The sequence below is a fragment of the Hemiscyllium ocellatum genome, chromosome 9 (genome assembly GCF_020745735.1).
Source record: "Hemiscyllium ocellatum isolate sHemOce1 chromosome 9, sHemOce1.pat.X.cur, whole genome shotgun sequence".
Taxonomy (NCBI): Eukaryota; Metazoa; Chordata; class Chondrichthyes; order Orectolobiformes; family Hemiscylliidae; genus Hemiscyllium; species Hemiscyllium ocellatum.
The window spans coordinates 82302834-82327537 of record NC_083409.1 but is presented as its reverse complement, the minus strand read 5'-3'; the positions used below and the strand labels follow the sequence as shown (position 1 = coordinate 82327537).

Here is a 24704-nt window from a genome sequence, read left to right as displayed (position 1 = left end):
TGTCAGGAGTAGGATTAAAAATTCACCAGTCACTTGAATGGACACAGCTGTATTAACACTGAAGAAACTGGATGTCATTCAGACAGAAAAATCCACTTGATAGACACTCCTATCACTGGACACTCACAGTCATAGAGATGTATAGCATAGAAACAGACCGTTCATTCTTAATCATCCATGCCAACTAGATATCCTAAAATAATCTAGTCCCATTTGCCAGCATTTGGCCCATACCCCTCTAAACTCTCTCTATTTACATACAACATTTTAAAGGCATCTGCATGGGTAATTGTACCAGCCTCCACCAGTTCCTCTGACAGCTCAGTCCATACATGCATCACCTCTGCATAGTAAAGTTGCTCCTTTAGGTCCCTTTTATATCTTTCCTCTCTCACTTTAAACCTATGCCATTTAGTTTTGGACCTCCCCAACCCTGGCTATTCACCCTATCCACATCCCTCATGATTTTATAAATGTCTGTAAGGTCACCCCTCAGCCTCAGACCTCCAGGGAAAATAGCTCCAGCCTATTCTACTTCTCCCTATAGCTCACATTCTCTAACCCCGGCAACATCCTTGTAAATCTTTTCCTCTATTTTTCATGTTTAACATCCCTCCTATAGCAAGGAGACCAGAACTGAATGTTGTATTCCAAAAGTGGTCTAACAATATCCTGTACACCCATAACATGACATCCCAACACCTATACTCAATGCTATGACCAATAAAGTTATGTGGACTAAATGCCTTCTTCACTACATTGTCTACCTTTGACTCCACCTTCAAGGAATCGCAAACCCCGAGGTCTCTTTGTTGGGCAGCACTCCCCATTGTCTACCAATATGTGTATAAGTCCTGCTCTGATTTGCCTTACCAAAATGCAACACTTCAGAGTTATCTAAATTAAACTCCAAATGCCACTGCTCCCATCAGATCAAGGTGCTGTTGTACTCTTCTCCACTGTCCACTACACCACCAATTTTAGTATCACCTGCAAACTTTCTAATCATTCATCCTATATTCACATGCAAGCCATTTATATAAATGGCAAAAAGCAGTGGACCCAGCACCAATTCCAGTGGCACATCACTAGTCACACTAGTCACACAGGCTGAAAAACAATTCTCCGCCACCACCCTCTGTCTCTTTCCTTCAAGCCAATTTTGTAGGCAAATGTCCAGTTCTTCGTGGATTGCATGTGATCTAATCCTAAACAATGTATCATGTGGAATCTTGTTGAACACCTTGTTAAAGTCCATAGAAACAATATCCATGGTCTGCCTTCACCAATCTTCTTTGTCACTTCTTCAAAAGATTCAATCAAGTTAGTGAGACATGATCTCCTGCACACAAAGCCATGGTGGCTATTCATAATCAGTCCTTGCCTTTCCAAATACTTGTAAATCCTGTCTTTCAGAATCCCCTGCAACAACTTCCCCACCACTGAAGTCAGACACACTGGTCTGTAGCTCCCTGGTTTTTCCTTACCACTTTTCTCAATCATAGCAACACATTAGAAGGAAAATATTCTGCCTGAAAGTCTGTGGTGAGTGGTGTTCCACAGGGCTCTGTCCTTGGGCCTCCATTGTTTGTAATTTTTATTAATGACTTGGATGAGGGGATTGAAGGATGGGTCAGCAAGTTTGCAGATGACACAAAGGTTGGAGGTGTCATTGACAGTATAGAGGGCTGTTGTAGGCTGCAGCAGGACATTGACAGGATGCAGAGATGGGCTGAAAGGTGGCAGATGGAGTTCAACCTGGATAAATGCGAGGTGATGCATTTTGAAAGGTCAAATTTGAAAGCTGAGTACAGGATTAAGGATTGGATTCTTGGCAGTGTGGAGGAACAGAGGGATCTTGGTGGGCAGGTACATAGATCCCTTAAAATGGCCATCTAAGTGGACAGGGTTGTTAAGAAAGCATATGGTGTTTTGGCTTTCATTAACAGGGGTATTGAGTTTAAGTGTCGTGAGATCTTGTTGCAGCTCTATAAAACTTTAGTTAGACCGCATTTGGAATACTGCATCCAGTTCTGGTCGCCCTATTATAAGGAAGATGTGGATGCTTTGGAGGGGGTTCAGAGGAGGTTTACCAGGATGCTGCCTGGACTGGAGGAGAGGTTGACTGAGCTCAGACTTTTTTCATTGGAGAAAAGGAGGAGAAGAGGGGACCTAATTGAGGTATACAAGATAATGAAGGCATAGATAGAGTTGATAGCCAGAAACTTTTTCCCAGGGCAGAAATGACTAACACGAGGGGTCATAGTTTTAAGCTGGTTGGAGGAAAGTATAGAGGGGATGTCAGAGGCGGGTTCTTTACACAGAATTGAGAGAGCATGGAATGAGTTGCCAGCAGCAGTTGTGGAGGCAGGGTCATTGGGGACATTTAAGAGACTCCTGGACATGCATATGGTCACAGAAATTGGACGGTGCATACGTGAGGATCAATGGTCGGCGCAACATTGTGGGCTGAAGGGCCTGTTCTGTGCTGTACTGTTCTATGTTCTATGTGTTCTATTAGCCATCCTTCAATCTTCTGGCAACTCACCCACAGCTTTTCGAAAATACAAATATCTCAGCAAGGGGCCCAGCAATCTTTTCCTTGCCTTCTTACAAAGTTCTGGGATACACCTGATCAGTTCCCAAGGATTTGTCTACCCTTGTGTGTTTTAAGACATCCAGCAGCTCCTCCTCTGTAATAGGGACACTTTTCAAGATATCACTGTTTATTTCTCCAAGATGAAAGCAAATTACTGCGGATGCTGGAATTTGAAACCAAAAGAAAAAATGCTGGAAAATCTCAGCAGGTCTGGCAGCATCTGTAAGGTGAGAAAAGAGCTGACGTTTCGAGTCTAATTTATTTTTAAAATATTTTTTCACTGCTCTGTACCTCTTATTTCTTGATTGTCTCTTCCTCTTGCTCCCTACTCTCTCATCACCTTTTTCCTCTCTTCTTCCCCCTTTACTACCCTTCTCCCTGTTTTCCATTTTGCCTCTGCTTCACTCATTCTCTCCCCCCCCCATCCCCCACATATTTTGTCACAGCACTGGCTTCAGCCTTGGTCATTCACAGCTCCTAATCTCCCTATAATCTCTCTTTGCACTGTCATTATCACCTCTTTATTGCAAGCTTTGCTTCTGGAGCCATGACTCACCTTCTCTCAGCCTAGTATAAATACCTCCCTATTTCTCCCTTTTTTTTAGCTTTGACAAAGGGTCAGCTAAGACTCAAAACATCAGCTCTTTTCTCTCTTTACAGATGCTGCCAGACCTGCTGAGATTTTCCAGCATTTTCTCTTTTGGTTTATTTTTCCAGGTTCTCTAGCTTCTATATCCTCCTCCACAGTAAATAATGATGCAAAATAATCATTTAGAATCCCACCCATTTACTGCTCCACACAGACAGCCTTATTGATCTTTAAGGGGCTCTATTCCCTCTCTGGTTACTCTTTTCTTAATAAACAACTTTCACCATTACAGATGCACTGCAGCACCAACTCACATTTCCTCTGGCTGTACTTTCAGGTTCTGTGAAATATATCACCAAGGAAGACAAGGGCAGTAATATAATGAGAATGCAAGCAACTCTAAGGTCGCTTCAAAGACACGCATCATCTATTATAACCATTTCTTCATCTTTTCTGGAGGTCAGATTGCTGGAATCTCCGACCAAACACCAACACCCAAAGCACTCCAATAGTTTAAGCCTAAGTCTCACCAGGACCCTCTCACAGTAACAAGTGATTAGAAATAAATTTAGCCTTACAAGAAACACCTATATCTGAGAACTTAACTTGGAATCCCTGTTGTTTGATTTTTCACTTTTCAAGTTTTGCACAATAAGTACTAGTAGAAATATGGGGATTATGAAAATCTTCTGGCTCTAAAGACAACTATTTGGACACAAAGCCTCATTTATCTAACAGCAAATACCAACAGATATGATGTTGAAATCCCACAGACCAGAAAGGATGACAAACAAGCCATGGCCTGTTGTTATTTTAAGTTTGTGTTAAAGAAAACTTAAAAAAATACACATCTCAGTCAAAGGTTAAAGTCATTTTCTTTGAGGGCTCACTTTGACTTTCAGGAACTATGTTATGATTTTAGGGGGTTATTTCTTGGTTTTCAAAGCTCTTTAGATCCAAAGATTTTCACAAGAAATAAACTACTCTCAAAGAGTGTTAAAAAATTCCTGCTCCAGGCATCCATTAAAGTACATTAAAGAAACAAGAAACTTTGTGATGGGAAGGCAGCCAATAATCCAACCATTAGGCATCCTTCCTTCCTTTAACACCTTCCTACAACCTACTCATATACCTACTTTATCTTCCACCTCTACTTGTTGACGTGTTAAAGCAAACTCAACCCAGGGAGGTTGGGCACTTCAGGAATAACTGGGCTCCAAGTTTTCTCATTCATCAATTTAAAAGAAAAGCACATCAGCAATCTAAAAAGAAACTTGCATGCTTAAAGAAATTTCTGAGGGGAACAAAAAAACCTGGGGAAAAAAAAACTGTGGATGCTGGGAATCTGAAACAAAAGTTGAAATTGCTGCAGAAACTTAACAGGTTTGGCAGTATCATAGAGAGAAAGCAGAGTCAATATTTTGGCTCCAGCGACCCTTCCTAGGAACTGATGGCAGGGAGCAAAGATGGCTTCTTTCCTCAAATGCTGTCAGACCTGCTGAGTTGCTCCAGCACTTTGTATTTCTGTTTGGGAAAAAAAACCCTGAATTTCCCTTATGACATTTTTTTCTCCCTTTACCCCAGAGCTGTCTACTTTAAACTTTATTCTTAAAGCAATTTATTGTAGGAACATAAAAGTGGAAGAAAATCATTGCAACAGATTTAGTTAGTTTTATTTCTTGTTTGGTTATTCTTCCAGTAGTAGTTAATAAACTTGAAAACTGGCTTTGGGGGTGGGGGGGGGGGGGGTTTGGAAAGGAAAATAAAAGTTTTTTTTTAAGTGAGTTGGCACATTATAAGTATAAAAATCAAAAAGAATAAGTGTAGATGCGCAAGTGAACTATACCGTCTTTTGCCCACATACTCTCTCACGCTTGAACTTCCTTCTCCTCCCTTCTCTATCACAGTCAAAGCCTCTTCACCTTACTGGATCTATTCAAATCTTGGCCTCCTTCTCTCTCTTTCCTATTACTCCCATGTAGATGCTCTGGCTCTTCCAAACACAGCTTTCCTCCTTTCCACCTTGCTGATTCTCCAAACATAGCCTCTGTTGAGAATAGACAGAGTTTCAGCAGTAGCAAGAGAAGTGGGAGGTTAGTAGAGTGGCTGCTTCTCACAGGTTTGATCTCAGAGACTTGATTGCAACTGCTTCTCCATTTAATCTGCATCTCTCATCTGCATTTGTGCCTTCAATACATCATGGTATCTTTGGTATAATCTGTGGAATTTATAGATGCAATAAATTCAACAAAGTTCACCCAGCTTTCCAATGAGGGCTACTGGAGGCATTTTGGGGCAGATCCACCTACCACCCCCGTCTTTTATTTTGAGTGCTGGTCCAGATAGCATGGCGCAACTTAATTGCAAGTAAATTCCAGTTTTGGGGTTGTACCAAGTATGGTATGAACAACATGAAAAATTATTACAATAAAAAGAACACAAAAGCACTCTGAGGTACTAACAGAAGATAGCAAGGGCACCACAATGGCATAATGTAGAAGAGTGCAATGAGACTAAATGCAACTTAATAGTGTAGCATACCAACGGTGTACGGATAATACTTCACTGCAGAATAGTGACTGCATAGAGTAAATCCATTTCTAGAACAATATCCACCAATGCAGTTCAATCTGAGTCCAGGTTTATTCTTCCAATCTAACCATGCCTCCAGCCAAGGCATTCTAGTGCTATAGATGACAAGAGAAAGACTGCCCAGATGCGCTCTGTCAAAAAAGGCAGGATAAATATAATGTAGCTAAATATTGCAAAACTATTTTAGTCTTTGTGCTATCACATGGCATTAACTCACCAATAAATTGTTCACCAGTACTTAAACAGGATTCTGACAGATCCTAATGGCTCCAGATCTCATTAGAGCCTTTGTCCAATGAGGAATAAAAGAGCTGAATTTCAAGATAAGGTGAAAGTGACAGTCCCTTGATGATAAAGGCCAAATGTGGCACGTGGAGCTCTAATAAAAATGGGAATCGGGGTGGCAATTCTCTGGAAACTGAAGTCATATCTGAATTCCTCAAAGCAGATCCTTGATAAAAATATGAGTGTGTTTTTTAGCAGCAGATGCTGGGGTGAAGAGAGTTTGTTGATGTCACAATGGAATTAGTGAAGATGCAAGTATCGTTGGAACCTCATTCCTGACAGATTACTTAGATTAGATTACTTACAGTGTGGAAACAGGCCCTTCGGCCCAAAAAGTCCACACCAACCCGCCGAAGCGCAACCCACCCAGACCCATTTCCCTACACCTACGGGCAATTTAGCATGGCCAATTCACCTAACCTGCACATTTTTTTGGATTGTGGGAGGAAACCGGAGCACCCGGAGGAAACCCACGCAGACACGGGGAGAACATGCAAACTCCACACACTCCACCTGAGGTGGGAATTAAACCCGGGTCTCTGGTGCTGTGAAGCAGCAGTGCTAACCACTGTGTGCCACCGTGCCGCCCACAGTCACCGAAGTTGCTAACTGGCGGGTACTATCTGAGATGGTTGTTAGCAAGAGAGAATAGGTTGTATTTGATGGCTGCTTAATGAGAGCATATTGAGTGATGTGGGGGAGCATATACAATAGGCCAGATGGATAATCTTAATGCTTTCGCCTTCCCGACCGAATATCCAAATGCAGGGGACTGGATAAGGTGTCCACTAGTCCATCCTCCCTCAGGCTCAATGACTTAAATCTACCTACACTGCATTAACATATGGTGCAGGAGCTCTTGCTGAACAGTGGTAGTTCTCCTCCTTCTGGATCAGAAGGTCTGGTTTCAAGTCCCACTTGTCCTGGATGAATGTCATAAAATGCCCAAACACATTTGATTAAAATAATTTACACTGTGGACAGTGGAAGGCAGGCAAGAGAGTAGGAAGGACATTTTGTTTCACCAATTTTGGTGCAATGGCAGAATGGAATGGAGCTATATCCTGCACACATCAAGACCACCCATCTACCAATACTGTATCTCTGCTTTGTGCCTTCCAGTTGCCTTCCACTGATGAACAGAAGCCCTAATATAATAACATTATCAAGTTAAAATCCCTGCAGGACAGACTTCATAGAACTGAGTAAATTTGTGACCATTTTCCTAATTGGGTCAGGGTGGTGGTTATTCCTCAAAATTCATCATGCAGAACAGTTAGGTAAAAAATGAGTTTGAAGTAGGGACTGAACTAAAAAGGCTTTAGTCTTCCAAATATTAAATTCTTGGAATTTAATACGTCATGGGATATCAAGTGAAAAGTCTGGTAGTTTAGTAATAGTTGAGGAGTTGAAACAAGTGATGCTGAAGTAGAGCTGATGTCATTAATACAAGTGAACGAACATTAATGCTGTGTTTTTTGGTGAGCCCTGAGTTGGGTTTCTGGACTATGCCGCCATTTTCACAAATGCTTTTGAATCTCCTGTGTTGATGCTTACAGAGGTTCTCATCTCCTGATATGTATCTGTCTCTTATTCTCACCCCATGAACTCCAGATTTCAGCAGCAGGAACAGAAGACATTGCAAGTCGTATTCAGCCATAATTTAAAATCTAAGAATAGGACCAAGCAAAAGCAACTGGATGGCAGTGGACAGGCATTAGAAGATGATGACGTGATCAAATGTGTCAACGGCTACAGACAGCTTGAGAAAGATAAAGGAGGAAATCTCTACCTTTGCAAGGTAGATTTTTGCCTACCAACAGCACTTCAATGGTAACCAAGAATGGGCAATACAGGTAAATGCTGGCGTTTTAAGGAAGGTCCACATCCCAAGAACAAATAACAAAATAAAGCCATAGTAATATTCTTGATGATGAAAACAGATCCTCCCAATCAGAAGATATATGGGGGGGGGGGGGGGTAAGTATGGTCAGGCTGGACTCGATAGACTGAACGGCCTGCTTCCGCACTGTAGGGATTGTATGATGAGAAAGATACAAATATCACTGAAATGAGAAAAAGAGACAGCCACAGATCAGAAGATCGGAACCTCTAAAACAACCATACAGGAGAATTAAAAGCTTTTGTGGAGACAGTGGCATCATTTTAATGTCACTGGACTCATAATTCTAAAGCCCAGAGTAATGCCCTGGGGATATGGGCTCAAATCCTACCATGACAGGTGGTAGAACGTTAACTAAAATTTATAAGAGTCTGAAAAAGGACCATCAATGATGACTGCCACCAACTGTTGCAAAAGAAATCATCTGATTCACAAATGCTACTTAGGGCAGTAGATTTGCCATCTTTATTTGGTCTATATGTGACTCAAGACCCACATTAATGCGGTTGAAACTTAACTTACTTGGGGAAAAAAAACATTCAATTAAAAAAACAATTACTTGCGTTAGCAATTATTCAACATGCACCCAGCACTGCAAAACCTCACTGTACAATAGCTTAGTTTTCAAAGTCAACATTTATTCGATCTGGAATGGGCCATCACATCACAGACTTAGGAATGGGAAGTCAAACAAACAGAGAAAATTTGAAGATGGAGACTAAACAATATATCCCAAGTCAAATTTGTTTTTGGCAGGTTTCTCATTGTTGTATTTGAGGCTTGCTGTGTGAGGCTACATCACAACAGTGCTCAGCTACATTTGCAGATGTGTTCAGGGGTCCTGAGATCATAAAGGCACCATATAAATGCCCTTCCTTTCAGTAATGAATCACTAAATAATCAATGTGTTTGGTGCAATTACCTGTGCCGTCTGGGTTCTGTCATGATCTTCGAGGAGAAAGTGAGGTCTGCAGATGCTGGAGATCAGAGCTGAAAATGTGTTGCTGGAAAAGCGCAGCAGGTCAGGCAGCATCCAAGGAGTAGGAGATTCGACATTTCGGGCATAAGTCCTGAAGAAGGGCTTATGCTCGAAACGTCGAATCTCCTGCTCCTTGGATGCTGCCTGACCTGCTGCGCTTTTCCAGTAACACATTTTCAGTTCTGTCATGATCTGCCTATTCAAGCTGTTGTACTTTAGCTATCAAACAAATGGGGCAACAGCTTTCACCTCAACAGTAGATGTTGTAAAATAAATTTACAGATCATTGTCATGTTTAACAGCCTCAAAAAGGGAACAGATTCAGAATGACTTTTACAACAGGAATTTTTATTCATACCAAAGCATAGTATAATTTAAGAGCAATAAAGTGATAGTGCCAGAAAAGCTAACTTCTCTGATGAAAACGGAGATCTGCCTCACAAGGACCGCTACAAAAGAATTGTATTTACAACAGGACTTAAATGGTATCTCAAAATTAGGTTTCCAAGCTAAACAAGTGCTTTGAGAAGATCAGAAGAAGAAAACCATTTTCACTTAGTAATCTCCAACAATGAACTACAGGTAAGTGTGAAGGAGGAAGTTAGATGAACATTTTCAAAAAAAGGACTACTAAATCCATGTAATGCTTTCTCATAAAATGGCTATTAAGTCAGACATTATATCATTTAGAAAGTGTTTCAGATTAGGATTTAAAAAGGAAGTGTATAAGAGCAGGAAATGCCAGTAAAACACACAACTGCAGCTAAAATGCTAGCAAAAGCATTGTGACAATCTGGATTGAGTAGCTTGCTCTTGTTTCACTATTTGTTAAAAAGAATATACTTAAAATGTGTTAAGGTAGCCAAAATATAGTTTAATGTGTGGGGGCATCTATATTTCACTATATCATTGTAAGCAATATAAAAAGGTAAAGTGCAGCGGAATGTGTCCCACTGCCTATTACAGTAAAGTCTACATGAGCTGTACAGTCATGATTTGGAGATGCCGGTGTTGGACTGGGGTATACAAAGTTAAAAAATCACACAACACCAAGTTATAGTCCAACAGGTTTAATTGGAAGCACACTAGCTTTCGGAGCGACAATCACCTGATGAAGTAGCATTGCTCCAAAAGCCAGTGTGCTTCCAATTAAACCTGTTGGAATATAACCTGGTGTTGTGTGACTTTTAACTTTGAGCTATACAGAGCATTGATTTTAATACTACTGGAAATCAGGCAGGATTGGTAGTTAAAAAAAAATCAGTGTCTACTCATTTATTCAAACCCCATTTTAACCAGCATGAATTGATAGTAGCACAAGTCAATCCTATATCTTGCCGCAAACCAGAATTCAGTTATGCCTACAGGACTCCAGTGCAGTTATAAAGAAGGCCTGAGTGGGGAGGTTGCAGTTTTCCTGTTAGAAAAGAGCAGCACCAAAGACAGAGAAGGCTCTGCCAGACATTTCCAAGCCAAGATATTTGTGGTCTCCCTTTTCCAATTGCAAGAACGTCTCATTAACTCGGTTCCAATCATTTACTCAGGATTGAATCTGATGCAGCTGCATTTTCAGCTGTTGTCATGGGCGTAGGAATTTCCTACAGCCAAATGCAGGCATGTGATTAATAATTTAACATGCCCTGCAATTTCTTGTTTTCCTAAATAATTACTTGCTTTCAATTTTACTTCAGAAACTCTTATAATGGACAGCTCTGAAGCACACAGTTGGAAAACTCGTTCTGTGGCCAAGTGCACATCAAATGTGTTAAGTGGTTAATTCTCAATTACTGAAATATGTACTTGCACAGATACACAAAAAAATGATCACGTTGCTCCCACCAGCATAACCCATTATCTGTAGGATCTATTTTTGTTGGCAGGTGAAGGAAACAAATTTAATTTTTCTTATTCTATCTTAATAACAGTATTCATGTTAAAATTTGTAAACAAATGGTACATTATACTCACTCAGCAGGAAGCTTTAGGACAAAGCACTTTCCATGGATTATCTTATCCTACTAATATTACTTACATTTACAGAGCAGCTTTAGAGCAATGCCAAGGTATTTGAATTTAAATATACTAATTTTATTTTTAATTATTATTTTCATTTTATCCAACTGACATGGGGAAAAAATGCTTTTGTTTAACCAAATGTTCCCACTGAAGTTTATGATTGGTCCTTGCAACTCCAGACACATTGGGGTTACCTTTTGCTCACATGAAGATTTGTCATACAAAACTGAACCATATTCTAATCTCAACTCTAGTTTTTCTTTCAAGTAATTAGTGAAGTCCATTGTATCATCCCTCTTCTGATATCTACAAGATAGTTTTCGTGCATTATCACTGATCACATAAAGGAGCTGGTTTCAGTTGCTGAGAACAGAACTACTGAAAAGACCCAAAGTACAAGATCTTCAATTATGAGTCATATAACTGAGGCTTGATTCATGCCAATAATAAAACAGAATTAAAAATACATTCACATAGACCTCAGAACTAATACTGTACTTCATGAAGCCATTTCAGAGACCATTTGCCAATTCATACAGTAAACGTTAGAATAAAATGTGTCATGAGATGACATAGCCAAAGTACGATGTCATAATTCTATCTCATCAGACATTAAGTAATGACAAATAGACTTTCCCAGAACAAAGAACATTACAACACAGGAACAGTCCCTTCGGCCCTCCAAGCCTGTGCCAATCCAGATCCTCTATCTAAACTTGCTGCCTATTTTCTAAAGATCTGTATCTCTTTGTTCCTTGCCCATTCATGTATCTGTCTCGATACATCTTAAATTATGCTATCGTTCCTGCCCCTACCATCTTCCCTGGCAATGCATTCCAAGCATCTGCGTAAAGAACTTTCCAGGCATATCTCCCCTCTCACTTTGAACTTGCGACACTGAGTCCTCCAATCTGGGAAAAAGTTTCTTGCTATCCATCCTGTCTATACCTCATGATTTTGTAGGCCTCAATTAGGTTGTCCCTCAACCTCCTTCTTTCCAATGAAAATAATCCTAATTACTCAACCTCTCCTCATACCTAGCGCCCTCCATACCAGGCAACATCTTGATGAACCTCCTCTTCACCCTTGCCAAAGCATCCACATCCTTTTGGTAATGTGGCGACCAGAACAGTACGCAGTATTCCAAATGTGGCCAAACCAAAGTCTTATATAACTATAAGATGACCTACAAACTCTTGTACTCAAAACCCCGACCGATGAAGGAAAGCATGCCGTATGCTTTCTTGACCACTCTACTGACCTGTAGAGTGTTCTTCAGGGAACAATGGGCCTGATCACTCAGATCTCTGTACATCAACATTCCCCAGGACGTTTCCATTTACTATACAGTTCACTCTTGAATTGCTTCTTCCCAATTGCATCACCTCGCCTTTGTCCGGATTGAACTCCATCTGCTATTTCTCTACCCAACTTTCCAATCTATTGATATTCTGCTGTATTCTCTGACAGTCCCCTTCACTTTCTGCTACTCTGCCAATCTTAGTATCATGTGGGGGAGTTGCAAATAAATCAGTTCACTTGCATAAATGTTTCTTTGTGACATGATTAACTTTTTTTTATTACACAGGACAAGATAACTAACTTTGTTTCATACATTTTTAATCAATTACTCCAAAACTTTTCCAGTCTCTGATGGCAACAATGAATAATCATTTTTACAATTGCATTGCAGATTTGAAGGTCTTGAACTCCCAAAGTTTTGACAGACACAAAAAAAAGCATCTTACCTTACTTTGAAGGTTCCAAATAGTGAGTACCACACTGGTGATTCTTTTAACGAGTTTCCAAACAGCCTTTATGTAGATTAGAGTGGTGCTGGAAAAGCACAACAGGTCAGGCAACATCTGAGGGGCAGGCAAATTGACGCTTTGGGCAAAAGCCCTTCATCAGGAATGAAGGCAGGGAGCCTCTCGGATGAATTTATCTCTTCACCTCGGAGGCTCCCTGCCTTCATTCCTGATGAAGTGCCTTTGCCTGAAACGTCCATCTAGACTCTGATCTCCAGCCCTCACTAGCCTTTATGTAGACACCGGCGATCTTTACAACAAAAAGCAGTCAAAACTGTGGGAAATGAAATTCTCCAAGCTTGCAATATAATTGGAAAATATCAAAAGCTAGACAGTGTGGAATAACTTATACCAATTTATTTTCTACACACATTTCTAGGCCACGTTACATGGATTCAGTATTTAACTTGACTAAAAGGTACTCGGATTAAAATAATGCAGACGCAAACTCTTTCCAAGTTAGGATAGAAGTTCATGCTCGGTAATTTCATAGAGCAAAATGTAACACAGAGTGAGAGGCTGGGTCTCGAATGAAACTTGCATAAAATGGAAATGTCTGAAAATCACCTGATCTCGAATTCATCGGAACAAAACAATTCACATGACTGGTTTCTGACCTACTGATTATGCCAGAGTTTGTGACCTTCAATCTTGTTGAAATAATCATTAATGATAAATATAAAATAAATCAACTCTAATAATCCCATTATTAGAAAGGAGCGTCTTGTGTGGGTTGATGGGGTGGAGAAGGGCAAGCATGAAGGGTAATGAAACTTTCAATATTATTATTCTAGTCATCAGACATAATTATGTAAAGAGTAGGACAAAAACAAATGAAGACAAGAAAGTATAATAATCATGATAATAGCATTGAAGATCAACCAATGAGCGGAGTGTCAGCAAGATATTTTACAAAGAAGGTGAAGGAGACCGTATAATCACGGACAACAGATGATCGGAAGATATGGCTGAGGCAGACAATACAGTCGGCCTATAAGGAGCGTTGTGCAGCGATACATATCAGATCAAGTGAAGACTATCCAATGATTTCCATTTTTAACAATTAGAAAGTCTGTGCAACAATAATAATGTTAAATGCAACAGTGAGCCCCACTGAATCTAGACTCAATAACTTATATTTACACAGCAGCTCCAACATAACAAAAGGCTTCAAAGTACTTAATAAAACTTCACAAAATGAAGTGTATTAGGGAGTCATGTAAGGAGAAATTAGGTCAGATGACTGAAAGCTTGGTCAGTTTCAAAGAATGTCTTAAAGGAAGGAAGTGAAAAAGAGAGGCAGAGAGATACAGGAAGGAATTATGGAGTTTAGGGTCCAGATAATTGGTAAATCAACAATGCATTACAATTAAAACTGACCTTAGTTAAAAGGCTAGAATCAGAGATGTTAAATAATTTTTGGACTGGAAGAGATTACTGAGAGAGGGAGGGCAAAGACCACAGGGGTTTTCAAAACAATGACGGGAATTTTAAAATCAAGTTATCGGATCAACAGCCATAAGGGTAACTAGTGAATGGGGCTCAAGGACAGTTAGAACATAGGCAGGAGAGCTTTGTATAACCTGAAGAATATGCAGTGTACATAGGAGACCAGCCAGAAATACATTGAAATAGTTGAGTCCAGAGGAAATGCATGAGGATTTTAACAGAGGAGCTGAGACAGGGACAACAGTCAGACAGTTAGACAATGTTCAATAACATGAGATTATCTTTTTTGCACCAGGATGCAAAAACAAACTTTTGTGGTTTTAGTACAGTTTCCCTGCTGGCATAGTCAATTGCAGACTTTCCAAATTCAAACTCAACAGGAATATAAGGAAGACAGTTATTAGGAAGGAAAATGTCAGCTGGTGCAGAGTCATCTAGCATGGAAACAGACCCTTCAATCCAACTCATTCACACCAATCAGATATCCCAATCTGACCTAGTCCCATTTGACAGCCTTTGGTCCATATCCTGCTAAACTCTTCCTATTCATGTACTCATCCAGACGCCTTTTAATTGTTGTAATTGTACCCACCTCCATCACTACCTCTGGCAGCTTGTTCCATGTATGCACCAGCCTCTGCGTGAAAACGTTGCCCCTCAGGTCCTTTATAAATCTTTCCCCTCTCCCTTAAACCTATGTTCTCTCATTTTGGACTCCCCCACCCGAGGAAAAAGACCTTGGCTATTCACCCTTTCCAAGCTCCTCATGATTTAAATCAACCTCTAAGGTTACCCTTTAGTTTCCAACGCTCCAGGGAAAACAATTTGCAGTTTTTAAACTCAAACCTCCCCAGTCCCAGCAACATCCTTGCAAATCTTTCCTGCACCCTCTCAAGTTTAACAACATCCTTCATATAAAAGGGTGATCAGAATTGGACACAGTATTCTAAAAGTGGCCTCACTAATGTCCTGTACAGCCAAAAGGGTGAACCTCAGATCAAGAGATATATAGTTGGCTAATGGAAAAAGCTGCACATGTACCTCAAACAATTGTATTCAACAGTAACACTGGATGCAACATTTCACTTCCCTATTTTGATATCCTCACCTTCACAAATATAAAATCACGTAGGAAAAAAAACACTTATGAGACAGCTGATTTTCATCATAACAGACTTTAGCACCTTTTTCTGGTTCTCTTCGCCTACACAATATCCGGGACTGGTATGCAAGATGTCAAAAATCATCAGCAACTCCTACGAATATGCTAATAATTTTTGACACCTATAATGACAAATATATTAACCTACACAGCACAATCTAACATGATCATCTCTTTATTAGCAACACTGTGCCAAATGTCTGTTCTTCTGAATTCCATTCATTCATCCTCAGGAAATTTACTTCAAGAATATTAAAAGGGACAGAAGCAGACAGTTGTGTTATATAAATCAGCTGGTTCCTTCACTAAACAGAGACTCACCACAGTACAATGTCTCAGTACAAAAGCTGTTTGAATCAGTTAACAAATGAATTTAAAACAAATGTTCCTGCAAGCTCTGCACATGGTAGAAAGTTAAAGGTTGCTACAGGCAAAAAAAAGCAATGCAACTCTCAATGAATCAAGCAAACAAGCCATTTACGTGGTATCATTTGGGGTGTTGATTACCTTGTTTTGCAAACCAGAACTTGAGAGCTGTACCTTGCAAGTCACTAGCTGCATGTCAAAAACTTCACTTGCTGGGAGATGAAGTGAAAATTCTACAAAGAAGGAAGCAATCTAATAACCAGGTTCAGACAGCGTAGGAATCCTCGGTTTACTTTTATTGCTGTCGAATAACTTACTCCGGATTAAATTTAACTCCATCTTTCCATAATTGCACTTCCGGCAGTTCCCCAAAATTGATCTTCCGTTCTACAGTGCCAACTATTTTTGAGCTTGTGTATTATTTAACCATTCAAAAAGCTGTCCAATTCTTCAAAGTGCATCCATCCTATCTAGAGATTTACATGACTAGAAGTTAGGAAACCACCTTTTTAGAATCCGTGTTCAAGTCAAACCTGGTTTTATACTGCAGCAACTCGAAGGTTGGAATTAAGCAACTGAAGCATTCTCAATCACAAATCTTGAGGACAGAACAAATCAGGTGTTAAGAGATGTCTCTAAGAGGTATACAGGACGAGCCAAGTTAACTCCTTTATATTTTGATTTTATCGTGCCTCCACCTCCTGAGAGCCCAAGTACACACACAATATAAGAGATTACTGCAATTTCAACATTACACTTGCCCACACACTTATTGCAAAACAAAGTCAAATTTCTAAGCACACTGAATTTTTCCTCTATATGTATATGCCATTTATATTTTGAGCACAATAACGGAGAATTAATTGGAGCCCAACCTTTGATTTTCAAATCCTTTTGGAAATTCTGCACCTATCTCAAATGAATTTGAATGAAGCAGCTTATCATGGACTCCCATCTCAGAATGCAATAAGATTTTTTTTTTGCCCAGCCAAAACTATTCTTCCTAAACTCTGGCCCAGATGTTGCAATCTTCAGATAGTCACCAGCTGTGGTGTTGCCATAGGAACTCAGAACTTAGAAAATGGAGTAGGCTTTTCAACACTGAATCCAGTCTGCCATTCAATAATATCACGGCTCACCTGGTTGTGGTCTCAACTCCATCTTCCTGTCGGCTCCCCCTAACCCTTGACCCTATGTCAAAAACCAAATCAGCTTTAAATAAATTCAAAGACCCAATTTCCACTGATTTCGGAGGAAAATAATTTGTCAGAACAACAACCCATTGAGAGAAAAAAAGTCTCCCCCTTAAGAGGTAACAGTCTTATTCTTTCTTATTCCCTAGTTCTAGTATTTCCCATGAGAGAAAACATTTTCCCAGTATCTAACATATCATTCCCCTCAGGACTTGAAACATAAGATCAACTCTCATTCTTCTAAATCCAATGAGTAAAGGCCAATCTTTCTTTATAAAACAAGACCTTCAACCCAAGAGTAAATCAAGTAAACCTTCTCTGAACTGCTTCCAGCACTATTATGACCTTTTACAAATAAGGAGGCTAAGATGTACACAGTTATACAGGTATCATCTCACCAAGGTGCTATACAGCTGCAGTAAAATATCCCTGCTTTTATACTCCATGCCCTTTGCAATGATACAAACATATGAAATAAGAGCAGAAGTAGTTTATTTGAACCTTCAAGCTTGCTCTGCTGTTGAATAACATCATAGCTGATCTGTTTTGTTTAGTATTCTACATGCCATTTATTCCTGATAAATCTTGGTTGCCCTAACTACCAACAACCTAGCCACATCTGTCTTATAATATCCAATGATCTTGCCGTCTGAGGCAGAGTACAATCCTCTGAAAATAATTCTCCTCATTTCCATCCTGAAGGGGCAGTTCCTAATTTTAAAACAGTGCCCCTTAAACTCTGGACTCATCTACAGGAGGAAACATCAGTTCCACATCTTCCCTGTCAAGTCTAGGATCGTATACATTTCAATCATACCTGTTGCTCTTCTAAACTCCAATGGAAACAAGTCCTGTCCAATCCATCTTATGCAACAACCTGTTCATTCTGGTATCAAGCCAGTAAATCTCCCTTGAAACACTACCAAAACATTTACATCCTTTCTTCAACAGGGAGACAAAAATCTGCACAGAATATTTGCAATCAGAACTCAGTAATAACCTGTACAACTGAACCATAACACCTTTAAAGTTCAATTCCTCTCATAATAAAGCAAATAATCTCTTTAGTCTTTTTCATAAAGTGTAATATCTGCATACAAACTATTTGTGACTCATAGACCAGAACACAAAATTCCTCTGCAGGTAAGAATCTCTTGCTCTATGTGTATACCTACGATTATGATTCACGCAGCAAGACATCAAGATTCCCCACAGTTCAAGGTAATCTCTATCCATTTAAATACTATACTGCTTTTCTGTCTTCTTCCCATCTGTTTTGTAGTGTGCAGTTACAGCTTTCGAATGTCTCAGTATCACAAGAACAATTTGTTATAGCTTTCGACTGCCTTAGTAGCACAGCAGCCAAAGGTGATTCGGGTCAATCATAGTCTGCTATATCATCAACTAGCACACATTGCCATTGGCCCCACATGAATGGAAGAATCTTGTCTGATGTACTAGAAAGTAACAAGTATTTACAGAACTGTACATCAGCAAGAAATAAATATCACAGGAAGGGATGAACTTGACGAAAAGCAATGAGGTATCAAAAGACCGTTTCTTCCACTCTCTAGTCATCAGTTAATTACTAATCTTAGATAGGGCTAACTAAAAAGTGAAATTATTTTTAGGATTGCTCTACTTAGTGAAGTTGATTAGACTGCACAATGAAGCATAAACATATTAAATATATTTTCATCAAAAATGTTTTCCTTGAATAGAAATTCAAATCGAGTTTTTGTTATTTTATTAAATGTCACACATTTTCTTTGCTTCAATTTTTGTAGTTACAAGGGGTCATATGAAGTATCCAGAATAGAGTTCTAGTCCAGGATTATGCCCTGCCCATGGTACTAACTGGACACACACATTACATTACAGTACAGTACAATACAATAACATCCATTAATGGGAGAGGGAAAGGGACCCTTACAATAGTTACCATGTACTTGGTTGATCTCCGAATTGGACGATAGAATTTCATCAGCCAATTTCTGTGCAGTGGGAAGTACTTCTGTGTGGTGAGCTGTGATTAAGTACTGAATAAATTTCTGAAGCTGGTCTCTGTTCATTTGAAAAAGTGTCTCGGAGATGGGAAGACGCAGTTTGACCTGGTCAGCCTTTCTTATTCTGTACAGGGAAAGTGCCACGACATGGGCGCAGTAAAAAATGTCCTTGTTGCCACAGCCACATGTCACAGAAGTGATTTTGCAGCGGTCAAAACTGATGGCTACTCTGTACATCATTTCTGGTTCCGACTGGGTACCTGGTTCAGTCACAGTTCCACTCAGGTGAAACCCTGCCAGGGGAGAAAGAAAATAAATAAGAGGTGAATTAATACCAGAGGTACAATTTCAATGAATTTCTTGTCAACTTACATACCAGTGACAACACTGTGCAGTGCCACATCTTATCCATCAATTCTTACCTGTGCTGAGATCACTGCTTTTATACTTCCAGAGAATCTTTAACAAATCAATTTTACTGAATATGTTCAAAGGTAAACATTACAGTGTCTCTGCTTAATACCCAGTTCCACTTTGGTAGCACTGAAGTGCTGAACACCATTTCTCAGGGTTTAATTATCTAGTCTTGAAAAGAACAGTCTTTCCCAGTGCCCATCTTCAAAACGGATCTCTAGTATTTGCTGGGTTCTGAAGGAGGAGCACTATAGCCTCCTCCTTTTCTCTGGTGGCCCTTCTATCGTGCTTTCATCTCCCCTGGTATATGGCCCTGTTCACAATTTCCCTTAATACTCCCTACTCTCCAAGCTTCCCCCAGGCCCACAACCATCTAGCACCCCATGCCCACACTGAGACTTGCATTGCCCTTATTTGATTCTGCTGCTTCTTCGCCCTCATCAGCATGTCTTGTGCTCTCACTGTATTGCCTACTGTTAAGATGCACTTTCCATCTTTTATTGACCCCTTGCTCTTATCACTGCGACACTCCCTCGGTCTACTTCCACTTCCCAGGATTCTTCTAATAACCCCCGAAAACCATGCATTTTAAAAATGTAATTTCCACCATACCTTCCCACGTCTACCCATAACCTTTCTGTTGATCCCCTATTGTGCTGCTTTTTTTTGCTTTGAACCTCTTGTGCCTGCCTTAGTCAGGTTTACTGAGAGAGCTTGGGCAGGCTGGGTGGGCTGCTCAGTCTACACCGCTTACACTGTTAGCATCTGACAACCAGTTATGATTAGGATCTTGTCACAAGCTGGCTTTATGGGCACTTGGCAATAAGTTTTCAAGGACCCATGCCACTAAAAAAGCGTGCACTCACTCGAGCTTCCAGGAACAAGTATACACCACCGGTTACACACCTTATAAATTATAGACATGTTTATGAATGAACACTTTTCTTGCTTTTGCCTAACATGATTATATCTGCAAACTTAACTCCAGGTAGGCCCAGTGTGTTATTGAGTATTCAGGACATCCTAATGAATGCAAAGACGTCCTCAACAATCACAGTTAGGAATGCTGACCCACCTGATAGAATACTGAGATCTTAATACCAAAACTTCAACCTGATGTCAGGAATCTGAATTTGGCCTCTCCCACCTTTTCCAAATGCTCCAGGTGGGCCTGGGTCAAACCTTCCAATTTTTGACCTTCAATCAGATTGCAAGGTCACAGGGATGAAACACTAACTTTGTTTCTCACTCCACAGATGCAGTCAGTTCCAGCATTTTCTATTGTTAATTCATATTTCCAGCATCCACAGTATTTCACTCTCACCAAATCAATGTTGGTGAGTTGCCAGTATCTTGCACAGGCACTTCTGCTTTCTGTTCATTGAATTGTTGACCTCCTGCCTTGACAGCAGGTAGCTGGGGATGCAATGTTGGGGAGATAGGGAATAGAAGGACAATATGGGCTGATAGCGGTGCTCAGAACAGCCCTGGAATTGGATGATGCACTTCTACTTCACCTGAATGCAGAAAACAGTTTCGTACATGCATTAAACTCAGATCAACTTTAGCAACAGCTAGTGAAACAGAAATCAGGCCTGTAATTTAATTGTGCAATGTCCTACACACATTTAACTAGTGGATATAAATGCCCAAAAAATGGTGGGTGAAAGTTTTTTTGATGTTCTTGTGATCTAAAATTTGGGTCCCTCAAGATTGTGGCCTATTACACGTTTAATGCCAATGAAAATGGTGCAACAGGTTGAATTTCTACCTCTTGCTTCTTTGAGAAGACAACAATCTCCTTGTTAGTTTGGAGCCACAATTTTCATCATAGTCAATAAAGTAACCCTTGGTGTGACTTGGTTGATTTAAGCACAGTGCAAGTGGATTCCAAAGAGGTACAAAATTGTGCTGCAAGGTCCCATAACTCTCACTATTTAGATATTGCTGAAGGAATGCAAAAAGGCTACTTTTGAAAGCTTTAGAGAGAATTTTATTTAGATTATCTGTACAATGAACACACGTGTAACCGCGGCAACATGTGCTACTTAATAACGTGCGTCACTATGAGTAAGGTCAAGCAACAAGAAAACAACTTCAAATTCACACCCAGGTTTCTTTTTAGTATAAGCATAAAAGCTAATTTTGTAGTTTCCCCCAGGTTAAACACCATGCTATTTCTAGTCAAAGCATATTTCTCAAAATTCATGGGATGATTTATTACCTTAGTTGCCAAGAGAGGATACAGGATTTGAACCAATTAAGTTGTCTTCGTAAACACATTCAGTCGCTAAGATGAAGAGCCAACCAGACTGGTGAGGTTCTACAGTCAAATTTCAGAAAAGGTAGGGACACAAGATTTTCTTCCCTAAAACACATGTAAGTCAGTTTTTGTGTGACAGCCAATGGTTTCACATAAAAACATAAGAACTATGTGCAAGAGAAAGCTATTCAGTACCTTGAGCCAGACCCACCATTTAATATGACCATGGATGATCTCATCTCAGCCACAACTGCCTGCTCTCTATTACCCTTTAACCCATTACTAATTAAAAATCCATCTCCTCCATAAAATTATTCAGTGTCCTGGTATCCACCAGCCTTTGGGGTAGGAGTTCAAAACATAACTGTGATATTCATGTGGAATGTTAGAACATAGAACAGTACAGCACAGAACAGGCCCTTCAGCCCACGATGTTGTGCTGACCATTGATCCTCATCTATGCACCCTCAAATTTCTGTGACCATATGCATATCCAGCAGTCTCTTAAATGTCCCCAATGATCTTGCTTCCAGTTGATGGTAGAAAACCATGCATATCCCTTGGCAATGCTTATATGTCATTTTATACAGCAGCCAGGGTTGACAGAAAAATATTCCTTTCTTTGTACTTTTAATTCAATTCAATTACTACTGGGCATATCTTGGTAAAAAAGGGGTTTATGAAGTATGCAGGCTGCCTGATACTCAAACAATGAATTCTTGCATTCCTCCACCCTTCTACAGGACAATCTGTTGACAAATGGGACATACCAAGTGGAACAGAGAATCCACGATTCAGCTTAAAGTCTATGGAATACTGGGCATGTAATCATCATAGGGAATAGGGTCTATGCCATGATACAATGCACCTGTATAAGAACATCCTAAAGCACAAAACCCTATAAAATCTCCATTTAGAAGAACCTTTCTATATCAATCCAAATATTGTAGGAAAGCTCCTAGCTTAACACACACATGCTTTATCACACTAAAATACCAAGTTCTTTAACTACACAAGCGTAAAAAAAGGTGATACTCCAGCACAGACCACTGCAGACCCCAACATCACATCCTGCCAATTAGAAAAATAAATTATGGAAGTTCTGTTTTCTGCTAGTCATCCAGCCATTCTTCTATCCACGCTAGTATAAAAGTGTTCAGTTATAACCTCCTAATGATCAATTTTAATATCCTTCTCCATGACAGATGTCAAGCTAATTGGTTTATTGTTTCCGGTCTTCTGCTATGGAGAGGCACTTATTTTTCAATTTCCACTCTAAAGGACTACTTTCTAGTCTAAAGGACTATTTCCAGAAAACAGTGAATTTTGGAAAACTAATACTACTGCATCTACTAGCTCATTAGCTACCCCATTAGAAACTCTAGGATGAAGTTCATCAGGACCTGGGAACTTGACAGCCCACAGCTCCATCAGTTTGCTCAGTATTGCTTCCTTGGTGTTTGTAATTTCCCAACCACCTCCCTTCCTAGCATCTTTGATTTGTAGCTATTTCTAGAATATTCTGAGCCTGTTTCAGAGCAAATATATATGGATTTAATCATTATCTACAAAACCTCCCCATTCTCATTTAAAAGCAAAATACTTGAAAATGCTGGAAACCCGAAACAAACACAGAAAATACTGATGAAACAGGAGGTCTGTGGAGGGAAAAAAAAAGTTTACACTGAATATGATACTTGAATACTTTTCCACGCTTCCTTCTACCTTTCTGTGATACTCCTAATTTCTTTTTTCTCATTAAGTTTTCAGTCATTCTCTAATCAGCCTGCTCAGAGATGTTCTTACCACCTCTGAAACAGGTAGGACTTGAACTCAGGCTTCCTGACTTAGAGGCAGAGACATTACCAGTGTGCCCCTGCTCCTCGGATGCTGCCTGAACTGCTGTGCTTTTTCAGCACCACTCTAATCTAGAATCTGGTTTTCAGCATCCGCAGTCATTGTTTTTACCTGGAATAGCCATTAGTCATTCCCTATATTTTGAACAATTGTCAGATTTGTCTTTTATCTTGATTCAATTATATGCTGTTTGTTCAAGTATGATGCTTTCCTGGTCTTCTTTAGTTAGTCATGAATGGTGGGTCCTCTCCTTGGAATGCTTACTTCCAGAAGAAATAATACTTTGAGTATTCTGAAATATCTCCTTAAAATGGCTCTATGGATTTATCTCCTATGCTATTATTGCAATTCACTTTAGCTTGCTAACTTTTCATGCCCATTTTTGAAGAAAGGCTGCAATGAGGTTTGGAGACAAGTGACCCAAATTCAGTATCCGTAACTGTTACTGCTGACTAACTGCTGCTTGATATTACTGCCAAAGTCTAGCCCCAATCACTTGGATAATGATTTAGAATAGGCTGATGGGACAATAATTGGATGTATTGGACTTGATTTTTTTTTAAACAGATAGACTGTAGCTCGACAATATGCCATCAAAATTACATCATTAATTGAATTTAACTTTTTAAACACTATTCCTTCAAATATTTACATATTTGTTCAAATCTAAATAAATGAAAAGTAGCTGCTTTAGCCATTCATCACCAGACCTACCTAGGCCACATCAAGTGCTATTTAGGTCCTACTCTCCTTTGCTAAAACTGCTGCAGGATCACCAATGTTTCACAGGGGGATAACAAATTTAAGGAAGAACTACTGTTTAACTCAAAAGTTTTATGAGCATGGAAAATAAAAGGAGATTTAAAGGGAATGTCAAGCTGGATCCTTAATCTACGTGGCTCGAGGAAAGTGCTGCATGGGCTACACAAAAGTTTGTCCCTTAAATTACTGCGTGCACACTGCTGAGCAAATAAAAGGAAATCACACATGCAAAGACATTGACTATGCACTTCAGGGAAAGAGAGGAACTTTAACCTCTACCGAAAGAAATATCATGGCGAATGTGCAACAAAGGCTGAACAGTTGGGAGTCTGAAAGTGAATTAGAGAGAATTTTCCTTCAGAATAAAGTGGGATTTGAAGAGCTTAGGAGCTATAAGAGATGAGGGACACAATGAAAGATAGCCTTGCCTATGATAAAGATAAATCAGAATACAGAGGCTA

General features: G+C 39.7%; 1 protein-coding gene across 1 annotated transcript in view; it reads right to left on the bottom strand.

The window, feature by feature from the left end:
* The window catches only part of zswim5 (zinc finger, SWIM-type containing 5), a 268233-nt gene that overhangs the window by 99600 nt on the left and 143929 nt on the right, over positions 1-24704 (bottom strand). Inside the window, exon 2 of the mRNA XM_060830519.1 lies at positions 18884-19240. Within this exon, the coding sequence (XP_060686502.1) occupies positions 18884-19240 (357 nt within the window). The remainder of the gene's footprint in view (positions 1-18883; positions 19241-24704) is intronic.